This window comes from Podarcis vaucheri (assembly GCF_965113315.1).
Source record: "Podarcis vaucheri genome assembly, chromosome: 14".
In the NCBI taxonomy this organism is placed as follows: Eukaryota; Metazoa; Chordata; class Lepidosauria; order Squamata; family Lacertidae; genus Podarcis; species Podarcis vaucheri.
Window position 1 is genome coordinate 54,359,631 of NC_138752.1, and position 26,493 is coordinate 54,386,123.

The following is a 26,493-nucleotide window of genomic DNA, read 5'->3' on the forward strand; positions in this document are numbered from 1 at the left end:
TGCTTAGAACCACGGAACCATAGCATTGCAGAGTTGGGAGGTACCCAGGGGTCATCTAGTCCAGCCCCCTGCCATTTGGGAATCCTAACTAAAGCATCCCTGATGGACGGCCATCCAGCCTCTGCTAAGAACATCCGCCTAGGAGGGAAGCCTCAGGAAAACACCAGAGAGCTGCTGGTCAGTTTCAGCAATACTAGGTGGACCAGGGGGCTGACTCTAAGGCAGTTCCAGGAACCCCAGTGCAGAGAGAGTATGATCAGAGCAGCCTGCTAGGAGTTTGTGAAAGGGGGGGGGATGGATCCCCCAGGGCGGGGGTCTCCTACAATGCTGTTCTGCAGCAGCTTTCTGGACTGCAGCCAGTGTGTGAAATGGTTGGTCCAGAGGTGTCTGAAAATAAGAAGCTGCAGCCGGCTGCTCCAGTCCTCGTTGCCAGTAGCAACTTGCTGGAGGGTCTTTTATTTGTGGCAGGAATCCGTTCTGCAGCCAGGCTCTGCTTCTCCCTGCAGAGCAAGGCTTGATGAGGGGCGTGGGGTCGCCTCTCCATCACCCTTTGGGAAAGAAGGGGCAGCCTTGCTCTGATTTGTTGTCTGAGAGAAAGGGGCCCCCCTCACCTTTGGGAGGGGAAAGCAGGCCTCCTGGCCAACAAGCACTTAGCCTGCTTTGGCCAGCAATGCTGCTGAAACTGGTTGGCCGCCATGAGGACAGGAGGCTGGATAAGATAATGGGGCTGATCCTGCAGGTTCAGTTACGCTCCAGTGTTGTGAGGCAAAGTATTTGGTCCCCTTTTGCTGGCAGGACTGTGAGATCCAAAGCAGTTCAGTCCTGCAAATGCATGGAATGCAAGGAAACCTTGTCTCAGGGGTAGCCTTAAAACAAACTCTGCTCAAACCCAGCTGAGCTCAACAGGGCTTGCTTGAGAGTAGACCCCCCCCCCCCCGAATCTCCCATTGGAGACTAACAAACTGGTTCCATAAGCAATTCCAGCCATCTCAGCTGTTGCACGAATTAACATTCATTGACGGCCCTTCCACTGGGCTGAGGCAGCCTTCCCAGATACTGTGTTTATGTTCTAAATGTGCAGCTGGACAAATGTTTTGTGCAGTGTCAGAAAAGTGCAGTGTGAAGCAAGTGGTTTTTTTTTGCAGTTGGGCACGTGGAGTTTCTAAGGAACTGGGTTGTGCCGATAACAGAAATAAGGCGAGGAAAAGAATGTTAAAAATGAAGATGAAGGCCGGTTCCTATCACATCTCCCTAACCTGGCCAGGCAAGAGAGGCGGCCTTTGCCCTCTTCCCCTCTCCTGTCCCCAGCACTCAGTTCATGGACTTTGCATCTCGCCCCCCCTCACCCCCTTTTCCAAGGCAGCCAAGCTGAACTCTGGCCCTCTTCTCTTGAAGAGGGGAAGGGTCTCTGACCATGGAGAGGGGCTGCCTGACGCTTTGATGCTGCAAGGAAGGAGGGATGGGGGCAGCTTGGGGGGGGGCTTGGCTTGTCCTCCCTCCTCTTTTCCCTTCACCTCCCCCACCCCCACCTCCTTTATTTGAAGAGGTCAGGGAGAGAAAGGCAGGAAGATAGACAACAGCCCCCAACCCCCTGCCCTGCTTGGGCCCAGACAGGCCTTTCTCCTCCACACAAAGGAAGCGCTTTCTGCAGCAGCGGAGGCTCCAGCAACCCACAGATCTGGCTAAAACTGACATGTCAGGAGGGGGGCGGGGATGTGTGCCACTCCTGTTAAGAGGCAGGAACAACAGAGCTATCCATTTTCAAATCAATTTGCAAATGAAAACACAAAAGCCTCCGTGAAAATTCATCGAGTTCCTCCTGATACGCAGATCTGTTTGCAACTGTCATTTTTGCTTATTTGAACAAACCTGGTAAATCTGGGGTCTCGCTTCCTAGTTTGAAGAGACGCCCGAGGAAATCCAAACAGGGCTGATGGAGGAGAGACCCTGAAATAAGCTCTCTCCAGTCGTATTATGCAGAGGATCAGGCTGTCAGAGTGGAAGGCAAGGTGGGGGGGGGTGGCTGACGGGGGGGGGGGAGGGATGCTCCTGCCCTTTGAGCTAATCTTGCTGGATGTGCCTGTCACTCATCCACACACACAGCTGCGCATCCATTTAATGGGGGCAGGTCTCTTTCCTCGTGGGGAAGGAAAGGCCACGTTACAACCTATTGCTCTTCACCCTACACTGGCAAACCAAGGCGAGGGAGCAGATCCCCGGCCCTCTCCAATTCTTGCAAAGGAGGGTGCATCAGAATTCCCCACCTGGTGAGGCGGGGAGAAAGAGATTTACCTTTAAAAATGAATAATCTAACCCTCCCAATGACATGAATTGCATCCACATGGAGAGATTTCAGTGCTGGGAGTTGGGATTTATTAGGACTGGCGTTTAGGGGTGGAATCAGAAGAACTCCACTCTGCAAACACCCTGGTTATTATGGTTATATTATGGGTATCTTCTGCAACACATTGGCACAATGATAGGGCATCCATGGCAGATTTATCCTGCTTTAGCTTGTTCCACTATGGCATTGTTGCTCTCCAGAGGAGTCATGGCAAGAGGAAATCAGGACGAAAATAACCCAGAACATTTCCCGTGTAAGAAGCTACAGGATTTCAGAGGAAGAGTCTCTTGGATCAGACCAATAGCCCACCTTGTCCAGCGTCTTGTTCTTGCAGTGGCTGTTCAGATGCTTTGCCACCTATAACCACAAACAACAAAAGGTGTGGAGGAAACCAGAAGCCAGGTTGGGGGGGGGGGGGAAAGAAACAGCCACCCAATGAGAGTGCACAAGGTTGTTGTTTTAATTACAAAAAATTCAAATTACAATATAATACAGAGACTTTTTACACACAGAATATTAGAACGGTTTCCTACCAGAAGGTAAAGAAAAAATATTCTTTTTTCCTTTCTTTATTAATAAACCACTTATTCGTTTTTAAGCTATTGTTATACAAAGTTGCAGGACATGCACAATTTTCCCTCAATAGGGTTTGCTCTTTTTTTCCATTTCTTTTCTTTTTTTGCGAAGTGCAAATACTAGATTTCTCTCTCCACCTTTTAAGGCAAGTTAAATGTGACACTGCAAATTTGATAATAGAAAGTACCTGTTAAAATGTCAAGCTTGGGGTGTACAAAATACACACTTCCCTGTGTCTACCCGTAAAGAGAGATGAACTTTTTTTAATTAAAAAAAAAAAAGCCACAAAGGAAAATGCAAATACAAAAGAAGAGAGGAGGTCGTAAGAACCTGGAGCCCACAGGGGCATGTGACAGCAACCTTTGCTAACTGCTGCCTAGCCAGATGTTTTGCACCACAATGTGCAGCCAGGAGGGCCATATTGTATACTCATCACAGCTGTACTCGCTGGGGCTGATGGGAGTTGGAGTGCAGAACAACTGGAGGGCGCCCTGTCCAGGAAGCCTGGCTCAAGCTCAAGGGACTTCAATGTTGCCCATGCTAAACCGTCCTGGTTTGCAGGACGTTTCCGGGCGGACCTCTTCAGGCTATTTTTTTTAAACCCCCCTATGCAGGAAAATAACATGGCAGGGGGGAGCGGCCACACCAGAATCCTTGAGCTTGCTAGCTTTATGCGTGCAAGGATTTTTCTAAAAAAAAATAATTGAGCAGAGAAGCGTTCTGTCGTGAGAGGCCCCACCTGTGTGGCCAGGTGGTGCGGCCTGGACAGAAGCACAGCACTGCAGTGAGAAGCCGGCCTTCACGCTATGTCACAGCACGGGGGCAACGCTCTCCCACGTCAGACACATAGGTCTGGTAAAGTTTCCCTGGCCGAAGTTCAGAAAACCCCTCGCAAAGAGGCGATGCTCTCCCCATGCGGAACTTGGCAAAGGCAACCAACATATATCCGAAGTTAGGATTCATCCTGGGATACCTGCAAGAAAGGAAATCCTGGCCACCTGGGGGCCTCTTCCCTGCATGTGGCTGCCCTTTCTCCCCAACGTGGTGTTCTTAACACGGGAAGGAACCGAGGACCAAAATCCCCTTCAAGGGATGGGGGGGGGCTCATTGTTTAGTCGCGCAACCCCAAACAAGAAGTTGCAAGGAGAAAGGCGAAATGCTCAAGGGGACGCTTCCACGGGGGGGGGGGGGAGGCAATTGAACAAGGCTGTTCAAGAAGTGCCAGGAGCTGGACGTTGACATCTCTGTTCACAATCATAGGCTAAGGAGGTCTTTGCTTCAGGCTTACACATCAAAATGAGGTGTAAAATCATTTTTTAAGTCAGTATGGACCCCAAGAGGTTTTCTCCATTGCTCGTGGGCAGGCAAAGAATGAGGAAAGAGTGTTTCAGTTTCAGATGCAGTAAAAAAGGCACCGTCCTTTCAGTCAAAATGCCTCAATTTCCCAAGAGGTGGATTATCCCCGCTTAAAGAATTATTTTACTCAGAGCACCAGAATGATGGGAGGCAGAGGATAAGGAGCCATTCAGCTTGGGCGGGTATCTTTCTTCGGTATTTTGTCTATGCAAAGAGGAGGATCCCTGGCCAAATAAAAAACCTCACTGAAAGGGGCACCAAGTGGGGATGGGGTGGGGGGTGGAGGAATAGGCCATCCCATTCATGCTAAATGGCTTTTGAAATCCACTGGATATGAAGAACAGCAACAGCTGAGCTTCCAATTTCTGGCTAACAGGAGCTGCCGCCACCCAAGTCTCCATCTCTACAGGAAGCAGCCTGAAATGAATGGAGGCTATGAAGTAGAGTCAGCACAGAAAATGGGGAGATGGTGAAGGGCCAAGGGCCTCATGGGTCCAGCAAACTGCAATGAAAGGTCTCCAGTTGTACCAAGGCAACAGCAGCCAGCTTCAACTGCCCCTTTGCCTGCTCCCAACTACCTTCACTCAAGTACAAACATCCACAAAGACCTTCCAAAATGCTACGGTTTAGAGATAACAAATGGTAAACTTCATGTGAGCTGCATTGTTAGGACCTGCTTTTGGCGTGCAAGGATCTGATCGGTCAGCGTTAGGAAGGCTCTAACCATCTTGGTAAAGGCACCCAGGGCCCTTGCATATGCCAGGGCGATTCTGCAGCCTAGGGTTGGCAAAAACGTCAAGCTCCTTACCAGAAGTTGAGCTTTGCCTCTGAGCACTGGCCACTCTGGGGGGCCCCACACTCTGCACAGCCAACACAACCACTGTGAGCGCATCAGAATTACCAAGACAAAAAGGGATGCAAGGTCCTCACCCGCATCTTTCAAGACACATGGACACAGCATCCGGATGTCCCGGCAGGCAGGAAGGCCACCCGTGCTTCATCTGCAACCTGGGGGACGCTGCCTCCCCAGGGAAATTGTGCCTGCTGCATAGAATGTGGACCTGGCCCAGAGTGCCAAGCGCGCAGGAGCTTCTCCTCCCAGCAAGACCCACAGAAGGGGAGCCAAAGTGACTGGGGGAAGAGTCAATGCCACTGGGCTTTAGTCCATGGGAATCTCATGCACACTGCAGAAGCAATCCTGGAAAGGCAGTGCCAGTGGACAAACTGGGAGCAATACACCAACACCAAGCGCTTTCAGAAGCAGCTTCCCTTATCAATTAAACCGCAGGATGGCACCCACAGGCCACCTCTCTGTCTACAGCTGTGATACAAGAGGGGTTTCTTTCATGCATAGCTGGTTGCTGCATGCACTCACACACGCCCAACGCTTTCCAAAAATATCGCCAGCGGCCCTCCCATCCTTTCTTTCCTGACAGCTAGCCCTGCTGATGTTGCTTTTCTCCAAACACAGCACCACCTGCATGTCCGGCAATTGCTACATCAAATAATCTTTTGTTTTAAAGTTAAGGTGCTAATGTCAAAACCTGAAGGGAAATCAACCCAAGAGCACTTGGCCAGCTGTATCCTGACACCTTTTAAGAATCACTGAACAGGAGCAGCAGTGTCGACAAACAGCATGATTTTAAACTACGGCAAACGTGGAACAGTCAACGCAATGGAACTTTTAAGCCAACAGGTTACACAGAACGAACTTGGAATGCAGGTATTGCCAGATTCATCCGCAGCACACACACACCCCTCCCTGCACACCTGTCCGACAGGCAGATGTTCTCTCTCTGCAGCAAAGGAGTCATGGCTTCACTTTTGTTACACACTCCCTCAGCTATTCCCAACCCTGGTGCCTTCCAGATGATATAGACTCAGGCCCCCAGCCAGCCTGGCCAATGATCAGGTGAGACTGGAGTTGCAGTCCAGGAGAGCACCAAATAAAATGAGTGGGAGGGACTGAAACAGATTAGTTTCCAAATAAATAGGTGCTGCTGCTTGGGTACGTATTGCAAGGGAAGAGGGGAGGGCTGGAGGCAACAGCATCCCCACGGCTACTGGGAGAATTGTTTTGGTTGCCTCTCAGGGTTTAAGGTTTGCCCATTTTCAGTGCCCTGGTGGAGCTCAAGCAGGGAGCTCCCAAATCCATGAGCACCCTTCCGTTCAAGGGGGAGGGGGGCCAAGATAGGAATGAGGGGAAAGGGGGGAGCTGCCATTTTGGCTTTGTCTGGGCCCCATAGTCCCAGGACTACGAAGGTCAAAAGGGAAGGTCGGGGGAGAGAAGAGCCCAACTCAGAACTGGTTCCACGCCCCCACTCCACCCCAAAGATGCTTTATCGTAATACTTCTAAAAGGAAAACAGACCCAGAATTTCAAAGAGTAAGTGTGAAATGTATTTATTATTAAGCAAAAGGGTGGTTGGAAATTCTTCTCCATTGGAGTTATTTTCTGTAAGTTGCTCATAATCCTAGCAAATGAGAGCATCCATGTTCATAGCTTTGCGGGGAAAAACTGTTTCAAAGCTAATTCCTGCCGCGCTCGCCGCACAGCCGCCTTAGAGTGTGGATGGACCTGACGTGTTGTTGTGCGAGAAGTGGTCCGTATCTGGCAACGGAGACCCCTCCTTGAAGCAGAGGCAGGACTGTAGAGCTCTGGAGTTCCGCAAGTCATGCAGAAGGTCAGTTCACTCCACAGAAGTGCTCAGGCACATGCGAGCCTTTGAAGGACAGGCTGCAACCGGCTATGCATTTGCCGGCGTTGGTACAAAACAGCCCTTAAGCCAAGGGTGGGGAATCCATGGTGGTCCTCCGGAGGCTGCTGGACTACAACTCCCATCAGCCCTCTGGGCATGGGAGCTGGAGACCAACAAACCCTCTTCCAGCCCTGCCTGGAATAATCCAACTGGAAAGCTTCAGGCTCAAGGTTTCCACAGCCGAGTGCGGTGGGTCAGCGGCTCAAGAGTCCAAGGAAGCCTCTGCACATACGCAGAGTGCCCAGGAGCGCTTGGGTCATGACTGCCCTGCCCCAATTAACGAGGGCTCCACTGGCCTCCTGCAGCTCCATATATGCAGGAGCAACTCTGCGATCTTCTGGGAGCTGGAAATGCCTTTCAAGTGTGCAGGGGGGAATTCCTTGACCTCCAAGCCTGCAAGATGCCCCAGAGTGCTTCAGACCACAACTAGACAAGTCAACGAGCAGGTACACACACCCAACATGCTGAAGACCCCGAACAGCAAAGCACACCGACCGCAACACCAGAGGAGGCAGAGGCTCGCCTGTGAAGCCAGCCGACGCTCACCCGGTTCCTTCCAAGGATTCCAGACACGTCACCACCCCCACCACCCTCCCTGCAGCTGTACCAGGATTCAACCCACAAGGCTTTCCATGTGCAATGCAAAGCCCAGCAGGAAGCAGTCACTGGGGCAACGCACCCCAAAGCCATAGCACTGCTAAGCCCTAGGCCCAGCACCAGAGGTTTGGCTCACACACTTGAGAACTGTTCCAGCCACGGAAGCTGCATTTATTTTAAACAGATGTGGTCTCACGTTACACTGAGCTGTGCTGAGTGACAGCAAGTCTTCAGTTTGGCACCTCGGAAGAATCAGAGGCCTCTGATATCTCTTTGAAGAGCCAGACCCACCAACGCACAGAGTCTGGGAAGGCTGGGTTGCAGCCAATGGCGAGTCCTGCTCAGAGGGGAGCCATCGAACTTCATGGACACGGCCAACTTCGGTTCACTGGTTTCAACGGGTCTACTCTTGAGTAGGACTTAGTTGGCTGCAACCCACCGCCTGACTCCTGTGCCAAAGGCACAAGATGGTTGTGGTGGGAAGAGCTCTGCTGGGGTTTCTTCCTGACCTGGGGGCCACAGAAGCTGCCAATCTGGTGTTTGCAACGGCCTCTGCCAACTTCTGCTTGCCTCGGTGGTTTCACATCAATGGTTTAATTTGCCCATCAACCACACCGGTCAAAATCTGTAGCTGGGCAGAGCTGAACCTCCTACCTGATTCTTTCCCGCTCTCAGCGCCGTTTGGGCAGGCAAGAGAAACTGTGTTTTTGGCACGTGGGTTCGAGTTGTCGCTGCCTCTTGCCAAACAGGCCCCCTGCACCCCCTGCCTACCTCACTGAGCGGAGAACTTCCTTCCTAGACGAGCGGCGGAAGCAAAAGGGTGCCAGGGCGAGCCTCCCGTCCCTTCCGCTTCCCGCAGCAGAGACTGGGCAGCAAAGGTGCTGATCTTGCCTTGGGGGATGAGAAGACCGGAGGGGTGCCCAGGAGCGTGTTCAGCGCTTGCAGTTTACTGGGAAAGTGGAGAAGAGAGGAAGGGACGGGCTCCGTCAGCCAGTGTGTGGACTTTCCCTGCAGAGACTTCCCAAAGTCCTGGCACCGCCCCGAGCCGGGTCAGAACCGGTGCCGCGGCTGTGGGCCAAAGTGCATCGGGAGGTTGTGCTCCAGCGGCAGGTTCACCTGGGGGAAGTCGTAGTTCACCCGCATGTTGGGCAGGGGGGGCACGTAAGGGGCAGGGATGGGCCCCATGTTGATGTGGCCAATGTTGTTGTAGAGCGGGCGGACGGGGGGCATGTTCAGCGGGTAGGCGGGGTGCACAAACGGGTAAGGGGGCATTTGGTGGTGTAGGTTCTGCGGGACCGGCCTGGGGATGGCTTCAATTCGCGGGATTTTCTCCGCAGGCTTCTCTGCCGGGGGCCCAATCCGCTTGAAACTGTTTTCTACAGGAGGAAAGAGAGACAACAACATGGAGGGCAAGTAAACAGCAGAAGCAGCAGAAGCAGCTTCAACCTTTAAAGTGATGGGGGCAGGGAAGGGCCAGCCTGACTCCCCCAGATGTTTATGGACCCCTGGGCCAATGGCGGTCAGAAGAATCAAGGGGTCCGGCAGCAGCTAGAGGAGAACCAGGCTGACTCGGATTGAAATCTGTTTGGAAAAATCTTTCTGAGTTACCTAAAAAGTGCAATGATTAACCGAGCAGCAGATTTAAAACTGTATAAATCCTACAGAACTTTAAAGAACACCAGAGAAGATATTCTCCATTTTCTAATACCGCTGCTATAAGAGATGCAGACAACCCCATGCTTCCTGATTTAGGTCTACGGCTTTTGCTCATGATGCATTTTAGTCCATCAACTCATGCAATGAGCCAATTTTAAAAAAACAACAAACCAGTTCCCCCCTATGTCACATATATAATTTAAAAAGAAGTAATTTTGGTGAACTCAAACTTATTACAGTGGTACCTTGGTTTGCATATGTTTTGGATTACAAACATGTCAAACCCGGAAGTGCATGTCCTGGTTTGCAACCTTTTTTTTTGGAATACAGCCCCCCCTTTTTTACTACAAAAATAAATAAATTTGGAGGCCCCATTGGCAAAAGCACGCCTTGGGTTACAACTTGTTTTGGTTTACAAACAGACCTCCAGAATGGATTATCATTGTAAACCAAGGTACCACTGTACTTGCCATTGGAATTCCCCTTTCTCAATCCTTTTCTCCAAATGTAACCTTCGGCTAAAACCCCACGGTGGTTGTAATGCTCTGCTTTTTCTGCAGAAGACTTGCATGCCCCGTATGCACACAGGCCTGGCTGAAACCTGCCTGCCAAAACTCAGGCAGTGCAGCTGAGGTTATCCCATTATGTTATGTATTCTTGTGTTTCTATACTTTAAACTGTTCTGCGATCCTCAGATGAAGGGCAGTATAGAAGTTAAATAAATGATGATGATGATGATGACTATACACCCCTTGAGGCTACAGAATATCCCTAGGATGCTGAATTGTGCAAACTCTACCAGCTCATTTTCATTTAAAGTTTGCAAGATCAACCAACAGGCAGACAGCCGACCGACCAGCCAAGTGTGTCTTGTGTGGGTAATCATGGGGCTTAGGCAGAAAGCGCTTTTTGGAATTGGGGCTGCTCTGTTCTCCAGGGACCCCCATCGAGCTCTGCCTGTTAAGGGGGGAGGGGGAGGCACCACCCACCTCCGTTTTTCCTCTTTTGCTCCTCTTCAGCTTCCTTCTGAATCTCCTGGATTATCTTCTCGTCATCCTCCTAGAAAGGACAGAAACAAACAAAAGCGTCAGCAAGGCTGTTTTCTCTCAACGCCCAAACAGACAAAGAAGGAAAATCGAATTTCTGTGCCGAAATCTGCAGTGAGAAAATCTGAATTCTGAAAATTGTGCAGAAATATGCAAACCCGAGAGACTTCTGCCCATTTTGCATGCATTTATTCTGCAGAAGTGTGTGGCTGTTTATATTATTTTCCCCGGCTATTATTAGAAATCTTGCTCGGCAACCGCATCTGGTTCTTGAGATCACCCCGGACACTTTGAGGCCTGAGGGCCAGGGCCTTATTCGAAGAAAAGGAGACGGAGGAGGAGGTTTGCAGGAATCTGAATTTGGTAAGCAGCAAATAACCACTTCCTGTGGAAACTGAGCACCGTTTCAGCCAGCCGGGTCGCTCTAAGCCCCGACTACCACGAAAAAGAGGTTCGGGTGGACGCCTCTCCAGCGCTGCGGGTGCAGACGGCCGGCTGTGCAGCCAAACACCTTCAGCAACATCTTGGACTGCATTTGAAACTGGGGGGGGGGGCGAGCAGCAGGTGCGCGGCCACACTGCTGACAACTTGCTGTGCGCTTGCACGAATCCTCACCCACACCATGGAGCGTGACTAAGCCGCTTACAGGCAGAACACTGATCCTGCCGCAAAGCTTGCAAGACTGACGAAGCAGATGGCAACAAGCGGCGCCTCCCCCCAGCCCTGCCAAGGAGCAGCTGGAGCGATGCTAATCCTTTAAATGGCACCCAAGCGTGAAATGTTCAGGGGGCAGCTCCAGCTCCAGAGAGCGCCCCACAGCCGGGCTGCCTGGGAGAGGCTGCCTGCCACGGTGGAGGAGGCAGGCCTTGAATAATCAGATTAAGAGGCTCAATAGGAGCAGAGCTAGAAACTCAGGTCTATAAACTAGGCGCCAAATGGCTCCTGAATCCAAGGTTGCGGTCGCCAAAATGGAAGGTCTAGTTGCCATTTTGGGACAAGACGGCTTGAAAGCCTCATTTTTGAAATGATGGTCTGACTGTGATGGATTCTCAGTTAAACATCTGGCCGGTGCAGATGACAACCTTGAGCTAGGTGAAGAACATAAAAGAAGAAAAGTCACTTGATCTAGGGGCATTCCACATCTATATTGGCTTCTTCCAACCTCTTTTTTTTACATGGACCATTCGTAACATAGGAATATTCTTCACAACTGTGAGCAGGGCAGTGGGGGAAGTGAAGACAAGTGACAACGATTCACTGTGACGTTGTTTGCTGCTCCTGCTCCTGCCACACAGAATTTCTCTGCCTGCTTGCTCAGCTGGCTGGGCAGGGGCATCTCCCATCTGCAATGCCTATGACATATGCTGGGAGAAGGGGATTAACCAAGGCAGGCAGGAAACCAAGAGTCCCCACCCTCACTCTGTCCAACGATAGGACCGGCCACAATCGCCAACACTGCTTGCCAGCCTAGACCGCACACTCTCTCCAAAACAGGGCCATCCTTACTCCGTTCTCCTTTCTTTCCATTCCTCTACCTCACCCCTCTGCATGTCCCCACATTCCAAAGTTCTCAAAAAACCTCAATTTTGGAAGCATGCCCAAAGTTACATCTTAAAAATTTAGGCAGAGCATAGGATCAGGGGGACAGAAAGTGAGAGAGAGAGATGTAGACTGCAGAACTAGTTGGAGGGAGAGTCTGGCTGCCTTGCGAGATGCAAAGAACTTCAGCACAGCTTGTTTTCATTTCCCCCTTTTAATCTCTTCCTGTATTCCACCCGCCCCGCCCGCCCCCCCGTCCAATGTGGAAAACGCTCTGGATTTGGAGAGTGCCCTGGGACACTCCTGCAAAATGTGCTGTCTTTGCATAACACATGGATGGATGCAGGAGGCTTGCCAGCTTCCAGATTTGAATCTGGTGAAGCCCAGCACACCTCGAAACTCTGCCAAGTTTCCCCGTTCTGCTTTCTGGCGGGAGGAGCTCAGCATCCCACCAGCGAGGAGAAGTCTTCTGTCCAGCAAGGCTGGTGCCCTCACTCCAATTTCTTTCCTGAGTCAGCAGGCTGCCTCCAAAAGGCTTTCCAAAACAGAGACCCTATGGATCGCTGTTAGCGGACAGCCACTCGAGGAAAGCCTTTGCAGTCACGACTCTGACCCAGCACCTGAACCAGTCGTATCGCACATCTGCTTTACAAGTGGGTAGGTGGCGAACGTCCCGCTTTGGGCCACGTGGCCTGCTCCTGGATGTGAGAAGGTGCCCCTGAGGCACTAATCCCAGCTGAGAACTGTAATCAAGTTTGGTATTTAAAGGGCAGAGATTTTTTCTCCCACTACAAGCTAGCACAGCAAAAGCTGAGAACAAGAGGGCAGCAAAATCACCAATTACTGTGCTTGTGAAATATCACAGACCAGAGCTCTTCCTTCGTCATGGCCTTTGGCTGTGCTGTTATGGCAGAGGTGCCACAGAAAACTGCATTATTTTTGTTATTGCTGTTTCAACAGACTATTGTTGGTGCTACTCTGGAATTAATCCCATCAGTACCACTGGAAGAACAACAACACAGGACATTTCTCTCTCATACACACACACACACAGAGCAGAGCCAGGCAGATGCTTTCCGCAAATTCCCTTTCCCCCCAAATCAGAGTACGATAAGCCCGGCTGGATCTGACTGACTACACGCCCTAGAAAGATTTTTGTGAGGATAAACCATGTGGCTCCCTCCTGCCCCCGACCTGCCACTTTGAATTCCTTAGAGAATCGGTGTGATGCAGTGGTGACAGGTAGGAGGCCTGCATCTTGTCAGGTTCTGTTGGAGCAACGCAGAGCAAGTCACCTGGGATTGCGCAGGTGTGACTGGGAGCCAGCTGCAGCCTCAGAGTGGAGGGGGGTGGACTCTGTCAGCTCCCCACTGAAGCCACCATGGAGAGAATCCCCAGCTGCAGCTACACTGTATGGTTTTCCTGGAAGCTTGTGGATTTGCTAATAATAATAATAATAATAATAATAATAATAATAATAATAATTTATACCCCGCCCTCCCTGGCCAGAGCTGGGCTCAGGCCGGCTAACACCAGTAAAATTACAGTAAAAATATAATAGGGGGGGGAAACAAATTTAAAATACAGGTTAAAATGCAATTTAAAATGCAGCCTCATTTTAAAAGTAGCCCATAGATCAAGACCATAAGGGGAGGGAAACATGAGGGTCAGACTGAGTCCAAACCAAAGGCCAGGCAGAACAGCTCCGTCTTGCAGGCCCTGCGGAAAGATGTCAAGTCCCGCAGGGCCCTAGTCTCTTGTGACAGAGCATTCCACCAAGTTGGGGCCAGTACTGAAAAGGCCCTGGCCCTAGTTGAGACCAATCTAACCACCTTGCGACTTGGGACCTCCAAAATGTTGTCATTTGTGGACCTTAAGGTCCTCCGGGGGGCATACCAGGAGAGGTGGTCCCGTAGGTTCCCCCCAAACAGCAAGAGAGCTTTGGCCAGCAATGTGATCTTGCCACGTTCTGCCTGAGAGGATCTCCAAGGGGTGAGAAAAAGTGACCAGGCCGACAATTTGCTTGAGCAGCAGCACGGAGGCCAAGTCTGCACCTCCCCACCTCATTTCTTAATTCTGCATACTGCTACACCTCTGCCCAAATGCTGCTGAAACGTGCCAGTTTTCAGTGTATATTTTCACTTTACATTGCACACTTTCCTGCTCAGCTATTCGTTCTTTTGGCACGTGATTAATGCACAATATGGATTTGCATACTTTACAGAGAAATTGGGGGAAGCCTGGGAGGGGACAAAGGAGCAAAGCAGCTGCACACATGGTGGTATTAACGCCTGACACATATAGAGGGGGCATAGTGAAAATGCCAATGTTTCTGCCTGCTGAGGGTGCAGAATGAAGGACGGCATTCCTGGCAGAGCTTTATCCCAGTCCAGAAACTGCAACTTAAGAATTCACACAAGTTTTCTTCCCTCTGTAAATTGCTTCTGCCTGAGCATGCCAAAATATAATTGGGTCCCAAGATAGCAGTGCATAAACAAGACTCAAAAATATGAAAATAGTACTGTATTGTATTCAAAGAACATGGCTAGCAAAAGCTCATGTTTACCATACTCAAGTGGTGTTTATTCTGCTTTGCCCTGGGAATCTGAGCAAAATATTCCATTCTCACCCTTGTTAAGTGTATATTTACTGCACACTGTTTGAACATTTTGTATAATTTACGGCATAAAAAACAGGTTGTGCTTACAGCTAACACTCTACCAGCAAAAATAGGTGAAATAACTTCTACCGGCCAGTTATGCACATGAAGGTTGTGAGTAAATTTCCAGGGGGTGGGGGGTGCAATTGCTTTTCCCAAGAATGCTGAATTCAGTGGGCGGAATTGGAAAAGGCTAATAGACTGAAAGAGATTTTCAACCCGTGTTCTGTCTTCTGATATCACACACACAAATGCATTACACTTTGGGGCTTAACTGCATCTTCATTACCTGTCTCTGTTCTTTGGGTCTTCCTGTTCTTTATGCACTGCAAAAGCAACGGGGACCATGCAGAGAAGCTGCACCAACGATTAACATTCTGCACAGAGTTAAACCCAACCCAGCCCTTGCGGAGAGAAAAGGAGGGACTCTGCAAATCTGCATGTGTGTGCTAATGTTGCGTAGTTTAGTCTGGCGTTGCTAGCTATAGGTAATGCAGGCTGCTGCTGCACAGAGCACAATAGCCCTGCTCCTAAGCAACGGGAATTTCATTTAGCAACTGTCTGTCTGCTGAGATGTCATTAAGTGCTGCCCACAATGAAAATGGGAGGAATCCTGAATGCCGAGTCAGCCTCCCCTCCCTCCCTTTACGGAACAACTGCACAGCTGATGGAAACGTTTTATCGTTTTTAGAATTTGTAAATATGGTTGCATTGTTTTTAGAGCTTACGGGAACCATTTAATTGGTTTTAGAACTTGTGCGTTATTCTGCTTTTACCTTCTTCACCGCTTCAATGGCTTTATGCTACTTAAAGATCCCTTTAAATCGGTTAAGTAATCTGTTCACCAAAATGCATTACCACCATTCTATTGATTATCCCCTTTTAACCAACTCGGTAGCGGAAGCCACTGGAGTGAGGGATGTGGTTGGTGTCTTGGTGGTGTCACGCGGGCTGGCCTCTTCTCAGAGCTGCATCTGGAATTGGGATGCTACAACACCCCCCCCCCCGCAAAGCTCACCCCAGAGGATGGGTCACGGGATGTGCTCCCCCCTTGCAGGAAATTGGGTGCATGCTGCTGGATCACTGCACTCCTTTCCGCTGGAGTGGAAGGGAAGCAAAACGCATCTATTTTTGTTTCCCTGCTTCAGTAGTTCCAGGCGTGCGTCTCTACACACAGCAAGAGAACAGCTAAGTGAAAGAAAACGTGGAGTGTTGGGAAAGGGGAAAAGGGCCAGACAGGAAGGAGACATTATCAACCAGCACAGAGTTCAAAAAATAAAAAAAAATGCAAGCACAGAATATTTCTATAGGGGTTTTTTGTCCAGTGCAGCAACATCACCAAAAGATGGGAGGGAAGAGGGAGAGACTGGCTAATTATTTCAGGGTGGAGAAATATTTTTTTGGCATTTTAAAAATAGTTACTGGGAGCTGGTTTCTCCATTTGCAATGCACCCCCCCTCCCCATTTTTGAAGAAATATTAATAAAAGGGCTTCCTTTTTCATGCATGTGCAGGCACAGCCGTTCCCAATAAGCTCTGAAATGATTTCATGAGGCAGACACTTCCAGGAGGGGGGAGGGAGGGAGAAGAGCTCCTTTCAAATCATTCCCAGCTTAGTCAGGGAGCGCCTGAGTAACAAGAGGCAAAGCTGGAGGAGGGAGAGAGTACAGGGCTGGAATGGAGTCAGCAAGCAGGGCGAGGGGGGGTGAAGCCCCCCGTAGAAGGGAGAGCTCCTGCACGGAGGCACAGGCAGCTTGCTCATGGCTGAGAACTAGCAGGGAGATGGACTGCAACCTATGGAAGGCAAGGCAAGCCACTTTGGGGAAGGAGCTGGCTTAAGTGGCATGTGGAAACACATTAGTACATGGCTCTGTGGACTCTTATGCAGGGCAGCGGAAGCCTTCCTGCTGTGCCTTGAACATTGTGCCACAGTGAGAGAAACAAAGAATAATGAAGGTACTTGTGGAAGAGAGGTCCGGAGGGTGGCAACACGAGAACGGGGCCTTCTCTGCAGTGGCTCCCCATCTGTGGAATGCTCTCCCTAGGGAAGTTTGCCTGGCGCCTTCATTACACACCTTTAGGCGCCAAGCAAAAACGTTCCTTTTTTAACCAGGCCTTTGGTTGATCCAATTTACATCCTTTGCCCTTTTAAAATGTGGCTCTTTTGGTGGGGGGCACTAATGGATTATTGTTTTTATTTTTATTTTATATATTATTATCTTTTTTTGTGAAACGCCCTGAGACCTCCGGGTATAGGGCAGTATATAAATTCAATAAATGAAATGATGAAGATGTTGAGTGGCCAGAGGGAGCAGAATGGGAGAAGGAGGTGTCGGAAGCTGAAGAGGCAGCAGGGCTTAGTGAGCTGGGAGAGGCTGGGGCAGAGAGAAGTCCAGAATCAAAGACTGAAGCAGAGGGGCTGAGGCAGAGATGAGGCAGGCTGCTGAAGAAGCTAGGGAGATCTCCCTACTGCTACTACCTGCTCCCTCCATCCCCCAGTCTCCCAGAACCAGAAGAGATATGAAAAGGGAGAAGCAATGAGAGACACTGCAGATGGTGCAGCAGTCCCGAAATTAAAAGACGCCTGCTTCTTGGGAGAAAAGGAATGACAACCTGGACAGCATCTTAAAAAGTAGAGACATCACCTTGCCAACAAAGGTCCGTACAGTTAAAGCTATGGTTTTCCCAGTAGTGATGTATGGAAGTGAGAGCTGGACCATCAAGAAGGCTGATCGCCAAAGAATTGATGCTTTTGAATTCTGGTGCTGGAGGAGACTCTTGAGAGTCCCATGGACTGCAAGAAGATCAAACCTATCCATTCTTAAGGAAATCAGCCCTGAGCGCTCACTGGAAGGACAGATACTTTGGCCACCTCGTGAGAAGAGAAGACACCCTGGAAAAGATCCTGATGCTGGGGAAAATGGAGGGCACAAGGAGAAGGGAATGACAAAGGACGAGATGGTTGGACAGTGTTCTTGAAGCTACCAGCATGAGTTTGACCAAACTGTGGGAGGCAGGGGAAGACAGGAGTGCCTGGCGTGCTCTGGTCCAGGGGGTCACAAAGAGTCGGACATGACTAAATTACTAAAAAATGAGAGACAAGACGACAGAGCCTTAGGCTGCTGGGGAAGGAGTCTTAGGGAGCGGTGGGAAGGTGGGAGTCTTCAGTATAGGGCAGTATATAAATTCAATAAATGAATGAATGAAGCACAGAAACTCTAGTGGGTCGCAAAAAGGTGTCAAGAGCTTGCACAGAGCAGACCTCTCCCAGATGTGAGGAGGACCCTCGTAGTGCTGCCCCCAGGCTCTGCGGGGGCTCGTGGATAGGACACCCACCATGGATCTCTCTCACTGGAGGACTCTCACTGCAGCAGGCCCGGGGGGGGGGGGGACAGGGATAGGGATGCTTCCAGTGAGCCCCTGCTGGGAGGTGGGTCCTTGGCAGGTGCCTGGCCATGCTGGCCGTGGTCATTGGTCTTTGGCCATGTCCAAAACAGCCCTTCTGTGAGTGAAAGTGATTGTCTTAGCAGGCAGGCAGACGGATAACTCTGGAGTTCCAGCAGGCGTGGGACAGCGCTCTCTGCAAACAGAGTGTGGCCCAGACAACTCTCTCCAGAATCCTTAATTGCCCATTGGGGTTCTATGGCAGAAAAACTAAAGCGCTCTATGAAGAGTGAGAAAACTCGCCACCTTAGTCAATGAATGGGCGATGTGCTGGGATGCTGAGCCACACGGTGGACTCTGCTTGTTCTCAGAGGCTACTTTGGTTCCAACACATCACTGCAGCAGGAAAAGGAAGGTATTAAAATGGCCTCTCCTTCCAACAATGATCCTATGATACGTTTCCTAAATTGTAAGTTCTCTCACGCTTGCAACGCAATCTCAAAGAGGGCGCCAGTAGAGAGAGCTGGCAGCATGCAGGTGCATTTAAATGTTCACTGGTTATTAAGCTATAAGCCGGATAATAAAATCAAGATGCCACTCTGATTTTTATGCATATATTGCCACAGGAAGCTCCGCCTTGGAGGCGAAGGCACAGCATATCCAAAGGAGAGGGCCAGAGGTCACTTGTGATTTTACCGCAAGCTGTTCCCAGAATGCTCCACTCCCGAATCCGCGCAGGAGAGCAGTCAGGGGAAGCGGAGCCGCTTGTGTCTATTGGAGTCACTTACCGTGGGGTCTGTCCAGAGGGAACACTTGGCACAGTCTTGACAAGGGGCCCCTGGGGATCGGGGGTGTTGGCAGAAGTGGTCGTACCCATTAATGGCGGCTCGGCAGAGGTAGCACATCTGGGCACCACAGCGGCACGACATGCGGTTGCAGCCTTCGGATTTGATCAGGCCGGTGGCGCACTTGTGGCACTTTCTGATGCGAGCCGCCGTCATCTTCTCTTCTCTGCAATGAGGCAATTGGGAAAGGGTTTAAAAAAAAAACCAGGTGAAAACAATGTGGCAGCCCGTCAGATATTTGAAGATGGCTATCGTATCCCCTCTCAGCCTCCTCTTTCCAGCCTCCTTCAACCGTTCCTCATAAGGCTCGCTTTCCAGACCTGGATCATCTTGGTCGCCCTCCTCTGCACACCGTCCAGTCTGCCAATATCCTTAATGGCATCAGCTTTTGTGTTTGGCGGACTGGAGAACACTTCATCCACTGCACACAATTTTTAAATAAGGATTTTCTTACAGAAGGTGGCAGGTGTCATTTCAGATGAGGTGTTTCCCATCACCGTCATGCAGGTGGCTGCTGAGATAGACACACACACACACACACACACACACACACACTCCTCTAAGAAGAAAACGTCCAACCCTTCAAAGCTATGATGTTTGGTCATATGCAAACTAAATCCCAATGAATTCTGAGCAGGCATGTAGAGAACTGCATCGTTCATTGATCCAGACTTCATCAGTTAACATTTCTTCAAATGGTGACAGCCCACATCAAATCACAATAATATAATTATTCATACATTTGTTTAGATGTGTGTTAGTGAGTGCTGTTGTTCTTTGGTTGATGAGAGATCTAGGGGCCTGGGTGTCACACCCTTCAGAGTCTCCACATAGATGAACACCCCCCCCCCAATTCGTTAGCAACCATTTCAATAGCACGCTGCCATCCCGAACAGGCTCTTTCCCAGGAAGGGGGGGTATGAAGCCCACCCCTCCCATGCTGTTTCCAAGGAGGTCTTTGTGGCTGTCTATTTAGAATTACCTTATGATGAGTTGGAGACAAATTAAGTGAAAGGAGGTTCATTGCAGGCTGGCATTCTGCAGGCTTAAATCTGGTTTCCCAGAGCGTCAAAGAGGTGGGGAAGCTAAACGTTAATGCAGAAATAATTTAACCCAGGAGTCAAAGCACACAGAGACCCTCACCTCTGACAAGCAGAAAATATATAGCTGAGGCAATGAAAGAAGCAGGAAATGCAAACTCTGCACTGTTGCTTGACGCCTTTTATAAATCAGAGCCTGTTGCTTTGGTTACAGAGATGCTGCAAAAGGATTGCTAACTATTCTGTTCTGCAAACAGGAGGTGTTTAGGGCTTGACAATAGTTTTAAGCTTTCACCACGCAAGTTAAAGCATTGCACCAGCACTTTAATCACTCTGTGCTTCTGATGATGTTTACAAGTTATATAACAGAGCACCTACATTTTGTTTTCCTTCCCACAACACAGCCCAGTATCCAAGGATGCCTTCTGAAGATCCTTAGTTAACATCGCACGGTTTCAACTGCAGACTTTTCCCTCCCACCGGACAAATATTACATTTTATACCTTGCACCTCTCTCAATATGGTGCTCAAGACAGCAACTGCTCTATTCTGAACTTAAAAAATGGAAAGCTGGTGGTCAATAAAAGAGGTTTAAAGACTCTCTCAAGGCAAATCTTTAAAAATGTAGTATAAACACCGAAAACTGGGAAACACTGGCCTGCGAGTGCTCCAATTGGAGAACAGCCTTGACCAAAGGCGTCATGGACTTTGAAGACACTCAAACTCAGAACGCAAGGGAGAAATGTGCTAAGAGGAAGGCATGCCTGGCAAATCCACACCGTGATCAACCCCCACCCAGAAACCAATGTCCCCACTGTGGAAGGACGTGTGGATCCAGAATTGGCCTCCACAGTCACTTACAGACTCATTGTTAAAACCGTGTTTATGGAAGACAATCTTACTCAGCTATGAGGGATCGCCAAAGAAGACAACGACGACTCAAGACAGCACAGGGAGGCTTTGCAGTCCTGTCCAGGCACTGACCAGACTGACCTTCACTTCAGGAAGATGATTATATGTCTGCATCACGTGCCTGTGGACCTTGGCTCTGTGACTGAAAGAGGTGAGACCCATCCTGCTACTCCTAGATCTCTGCCAAGGGCCTCTCACATCCATGTCTTAGTTTGGTGGCTCCAAACTCCCACATCCCCAGACCACTTGAAAATCACTGAGGGTCTTGGCAGCTCTCTTAATGATTTTCCTGCCTGTTGTTGCAACCGTAATGCGCTGTGCTAGATGCTGCAGGGTGTAACACTGTATTTTTATCGCCTCTTTGATTTCCCGGTTTCCCCATTTCAAATTCCTCTTTGGGAACTGTGCTTGCCCTTAGGGCAGACAGTGAACCAGCCAGAGGTCCCCGTTTTCTGGGCTGCTCCCTCTCATCCTCCCAGCAGGAAGTGCCAAGCAGAGCAGGAAGCGGGGCCTGAACTCCAGCTGCGCTTCCCCTTCCCAAGACTCAAACGGGACGTTTTATTGTCTGCAACAAGAGTAGAATTTCAGCTGCTCAAGGATAAGAAACTATATTAAAACTATATATGCAAAGCAGCTCTCCCCTGGTTGTCCTGCACCCAGAGGTTTGCTCTTTCAGAGCGCATAAAAGCAGATACCTCGAGGGAGCTGGGCAGGTTTAGCCTGGAAAAGAGGAGGCTCAGAGGAGAAAGGATAGCCATCTTCAAATATCTCAAGGGCTGTCACATGGAAGATGGAGCAAGCTTGTTTTCTCCTGCTCTGGAGTGCAGGACTCAAACGCATGGCTTCAAGTTACAAGAGAGGAGATTTCAGCTCAATATCACGAAGAACATTTTGACAGTAAGAGCTGCTCCACAGTGGAACGGTCTCCCTCAGGAAGTTGTGGACTCTCCTTCCTGGGAGGTTTTTAAGCAGAGCTTAATGGCCATCTGCCCTGGATGCTTTAGTTGAGATTCCTGCATTCCATGGGGTTGGACTAGATCAGGGGTCTGCAACCCGCGGCTCCGGAGCCGCATGTGGCTCTTTTACACCTTTGCCGCGGCTCCGGGGCGGATACTAGCGAGGGGAGGAGGCGCATTGTGCGCCCCGACACTCCCCACTGTGGCGGGCGCTGTACTGGCTGTGATGTCGCATGGGGGCGGTGCATGCGTTAGTCACGCACCGTCCCGACGTCACCTTCCCGCCCGCTGTCAGATCATGGCTCCGGAGATATATTTGTTTTAAATGTCGCAGTGGTTTTGCGGCTCCCAGTTTTTTCCCCCTTCGGAAACGGGTCCAAGTGGCTCTTTTTGTCTTAAAGGTTGCAGACCCCTGGACTAGATGACTCTGGGGAGTCCCTTCCAACTCCACCATTCTATGATTCTGGGATATATCCTGAAGCACAAAAGCCCTCTTGCCAGGTACTTTCTGGACTGGCTTAAATAAAAAACTAGAAAAAAGGCTTCCTGGTTCTCTCCCCCCCCCCCAAGTTACTTACATAGATGTTCGGTATTTTATGTCATCCTTCTCGGCCAGCTGCTCACAGGTGAGGTTCATATGCTCCTTCCAGAGGCCCTGGCATTTCCTGCAGGTTTCCTGGAGAGTGAGATCACCACATTAAGCAGCAGGAAGACACCAGTGATAATGACATTTTTTTTAAAAAAGGCAACCAGACAAATAAGCAGTGCTGAAGGCATTTTGCAGGCAACACAGAAATACAAAAGACAAAAAGAACGCTTGAAAAAAAGAAGTGGCACTGAGTAAAGAGGCCGGCAGCATGAAACAGATCGAAAACACGGATAAAACACACCTGTCTTCCCCGGGTACTAAGGTGACACTAGACTCCATGCCATAGGGGCCTCTCTAGGGAGATAACTGCACAAAGAGGGTGCCACCACCGAGAAGGCTCAATCCTTGGTCACGACCCACTTTCCCTCCAAAGGCAGGGGCGCCAGCAAGGACATGTGAAGACAGAATCGGGTCACATGGCAGCCCTTTAGATGATGGGCATCAGCCGCAATTGGAGAAAGCATGAAGTCACTCAATCTTCATTTAAGCTCCACCCGTGTACTTCTCCACCACCGCACCCCGTGCCTTGGAAAGGTTCTGCCTGTACAGCAGGGACAGAGAACCTCCAGCCCATAAGGTGAATTTGGCCGTCCAGGCCTCCCCATTTGGCCCACCAGGCAGTTCCCCCAAATCCTCAGCCAGGCCTCCGTTTCTCGTGCACCCGATCCCTGCAGAAAGCATGGCTGAGCTCCCCAACAGCAGCAGCAGCTGGTGGTGCTTAGTCCCTGTCTGCCTTGCCCCCACGGCAGGTCGGTGGGGGGAAGAGAAAGATCTGGCTTGCTGGGCCAAAAAGGCTCCCCCCATCCCTGGTGTGTGTCTGTGGGTTGGGGGGGGGGGTGTCCTGCCACACACAGCCAGCCCAGCTGGCCCCCCTTTGCCACCTGTGGGCTCCTCGTGCAGAATCAAGTCCGCCCACCCAGAGGTTTGCATCGGTTTGGTGGGCGATGGGAAAGGGCTGCTTGCTGTTCCAGAGCAGGGGGGCAGGCGGGGAGGCAGCCTTAATGAGCAAACCCACATGGAAACGAGAGGCTGGTTTCCCAGCCAACGCGCTAACTTGAACCACCAGGCCTCCCCAGGAGAGAGACAATGGCCGGACTCAGCACTGCAAGATGGTTTCGGGATTTGTGACAGAGGGCCCTGAGAGAACCATGCTGTGGGGTTTCGGGGGCTGCTCCAGGACTCAACGCCCCAGAGCCTGGGTGGCTGAGCTCAGCATGGTGCCGCGGTTAGAGGGCTGGGCCAGGACCTGAGCAGCCAGGGTTCAAATCTCCACTCAGCCATGAAGCCAGGCTAGTCGCTCTCTCCCTCAATGGGGAGAGGAGACCCCCGAGCTCTTTGCAGGAAAGGGTAGGATAGCAATGAAACATTTGCTGAGCTGGGCCAGGTGGGGGACTCTATCAGTCAGCTCCACTGAGCTGTGAGGGGCTTCAAAGCATAGGAGCAGCTGTACGGCATCAAGCACAGCCTGCCCTAATCTTTTGCAACTTTTGAAAACATTATGCTTTCCCTCATGAAGGAAGCCAACCTCAATTTTTGGAGGAAGAAGGAGAAGAAGAAGAAGAACTCCACACAGATAAGGACTTGGTAGGGTTGCAGGGCAGATTAAATTGCTTTGGGAACCCCATGTTTGACCTGTGTCTGGAAGGGGGTAACATGGATTTTTCCACCGCAAGCACCCCAAAACACAATGGACCAGCCTCATGGACTGTGTGTGTGTGCGTTTTATGAAACTGAACATGATTCTGTTCTGAGATTTTTACAGGAAGAACAAGACGTCTTCTTCTTCTTCCTTCCTTCCTCTGTCTCATTCCCCCGTTCTGCTTCCAGCCCACCCCCCTAAAAGTACTTCTTCCTGACATCCTGGATCTCTAATATGGCTTCCACAGCTATGGTGCAGGAGCAGAATGCCAGCTAAGCCTTCCTTTAAAAATGCATTTTGATCCCCTCACTGTCGGAGGAAGGGGGAGGGAGCCCTCACACACCATTCTCCCTAATTTTCCAATTTTCTCTAAAGGCAGAGGGGAGCTTTTTGCATTCAAAGTTCCTTGCAAAAATGCAAAGCTGCCTCCTCCTTTTTAATAAAGTGCAGCTGTTCCAAGCAGGAGCTCATCCATCAGCAGACAGTGCCGCCTAGTGGTTGGCAGCAGCGCCCGCCAGGGGCCTTTGCCAGAGCACAGGAGCAAGGCTGCCACAGCCATGAAGGTGCTCAGACTCTTAAAGAGGAGGAGACCTGCTGTCAACAGCTGCTGAGCCAAGGAACATGCCAGCCAGGCCTCCTTAGCACTGCTAAGTGCTTTGGGAAACTGTAGCTGGTTGACAGGAATCAGGAAGCGGCCTGGCTTCCACCTCCTGGTAATCCATGGGGATTATGCAAAACGCAGCTCAGAGCAAGTCAAGGATACTGGGAGATTATTGCAAATCTTACGGCATTTGGAAGAGAGACAAGAGCTTTTATTGGGCCAGCTAGTCACTTAAAACACCCTGAGATCTCAAGGTATGTATGTATTTGCCCTGCAAAGGAAAATGTCACCTGGGCCAAAAACAAAGGAGGCTGGAACAGCAATGCTAGAGCGACAGAATCGCCGTCAGCCTTGCTCTGTGAAAAGTGAAGCTGCTGGCAAGATTTGCGTTGCTTCAAGTCCTGTATCTCTGCTCTCCTTGCACAAGAATAAGGAAAGGCTTTCCGGCACTGTCACAAACCCTGAAAAGGGAAGGCAGTCGAAGCACATGGAAAGAAATCACTAGGGAACCTACTCATTTGAGTATGGGGGTGGGACTGTGCTGCTGCTTATGCAAATCTGTCTTTAAAAGTCAAGCTGCTGAACAGATAAGGGAGTACTAGAAATATCAGGGAAAGAAAACCAGGTATAATCCAGTCCCAGAACTCAGGGTCCCCCCGGACACCGCAACCCTAATCCCACTCACCTGGCAGGAAACCCCACTGAACTCAACTTCTGGGCAGACATGGTCAGGATTAGGCTGAAGTAAGTTAACACAAAAGGAATATCTCACCAAGCTAGTAGGAGTTCCTAGGGCTGATCTCGTTGGGGACTCTTGCAAACGGTGACTGCAGCGACTGCCATCCCATAACGGTTGGCTTTTGCTTAGCCACTGGCAATCCCCACCCCAAACACCCCTTGTTGTTGCCACCATCTTTCTACCCAAACTGGCTCCCCAGTTGTTGCTGAACTACAACTCCCATCACCCCTATTTAGCAAGGCCAGAGCTCAGGGATGATGGGAGTTGTAGTCCAACAACACCTGGGGACCCACAGGGTTGAGAACCGCTGTGCCTAGTCCAACCCCCTGCAAGGCAGGAATATGCAGCTGTCCCGTACGGAGATCGAACCTGCAACCTTGGCGTTATCAGCACCAGGCTCTCACCAGGTGAGCTATCCAGGCTGACCAGCCCTACGCAGGCACAAGCCCTTGTGAGAATAGTCCCCTCCCTAGCACTGGTGAGCACACCAAACACCAGTGATCTTCAAGCAGTTTATGCCAGTAACATGCAATACAACAGATGACTTTCAATTATCATCTCTTGGCTCAGCGGAGATACAGACGGTTGCACAAACAAAGGCACATTTTGCAAGGTTTTTGCATAAACTATGGTTCCCTGCTTTATCCAAACCAGGAAACCATGGTTAACAGCTTTGGAATAAAGCCAGGGTGCCAATTCAACCAGTGCAATAGGATCGCAATTGCTGGGCCATATTCTGGACAAGCTACAAGTTTCCAAGCAGGCTCAGAGAGCAGCATATAATGCATTAACCTAACCTGGATGCCACCCAGACACAGAACTACGACAATATTATTCTAGTCAACAAGCCACAAAAGGTCGCAGCCTGCTTGGTTTTGCTCGGTATATACCCGGGGTTCGGTTTGTGACTCTTCAGGCACTTCAGGTTATTTGGTTAGACTTATATAGCCGAGATAAATATAGCTGTGACCTCACATTGCTAAATTAGCATACAGGAAGCCCGAGTTGCGATTCCAGTCACTTGATACTGGGAGCACACGGATGCTGCGACTATCGCCAGAGGACACCTCAAGCTTGCAGCAGCTCAGAGCCTCCCTGAGCCAAAGTAAATAACGCTAATCAGACACAAATGTTGGCTCATGCAAAGTCTCCAAAGTCTAGACCTCCTGCAGCTATGCCAACTGCGCAAAGCTAAGAG

General features: G+C 50.2%; 1 protein-coding gene across 1 annotated transcript in view; it reads right to left on the reverse strand.

Annotated features, from left to right (window-relative positions):
• Positions 1–7,776: 7,776 nt before the first annotated feature.
• Positions 7,777–26,493, reverse strand: part of RNF216 (ring finger protein 216) — a 77,304-nt gene continuing 58,587 nt past the window's right edge. The window contains exons 14-17 of the mRNA XM_082199680.1: positions 22,246–22,343; positions 18,703–18,925; positions 10,277–10,346; positions 7,777–9,007 (exon numbers count right to left, since the gene is read on the reverse strand). Of these exons, the coding sequence (XP_082055806.1) occupies positions 8,682–9,007; positions 10,277–10,346; positions 18,703–18,925; positions 22,246–22,343 (717 nt within the window). The 3' untranslated portion in view covers positions 7,777–8,681. The remainder of the gene's footprint in view (positions 9,008–10,276; positions 10,347–18,702; positions 18,926–22,245; positions 22,344–26,493) is intronic.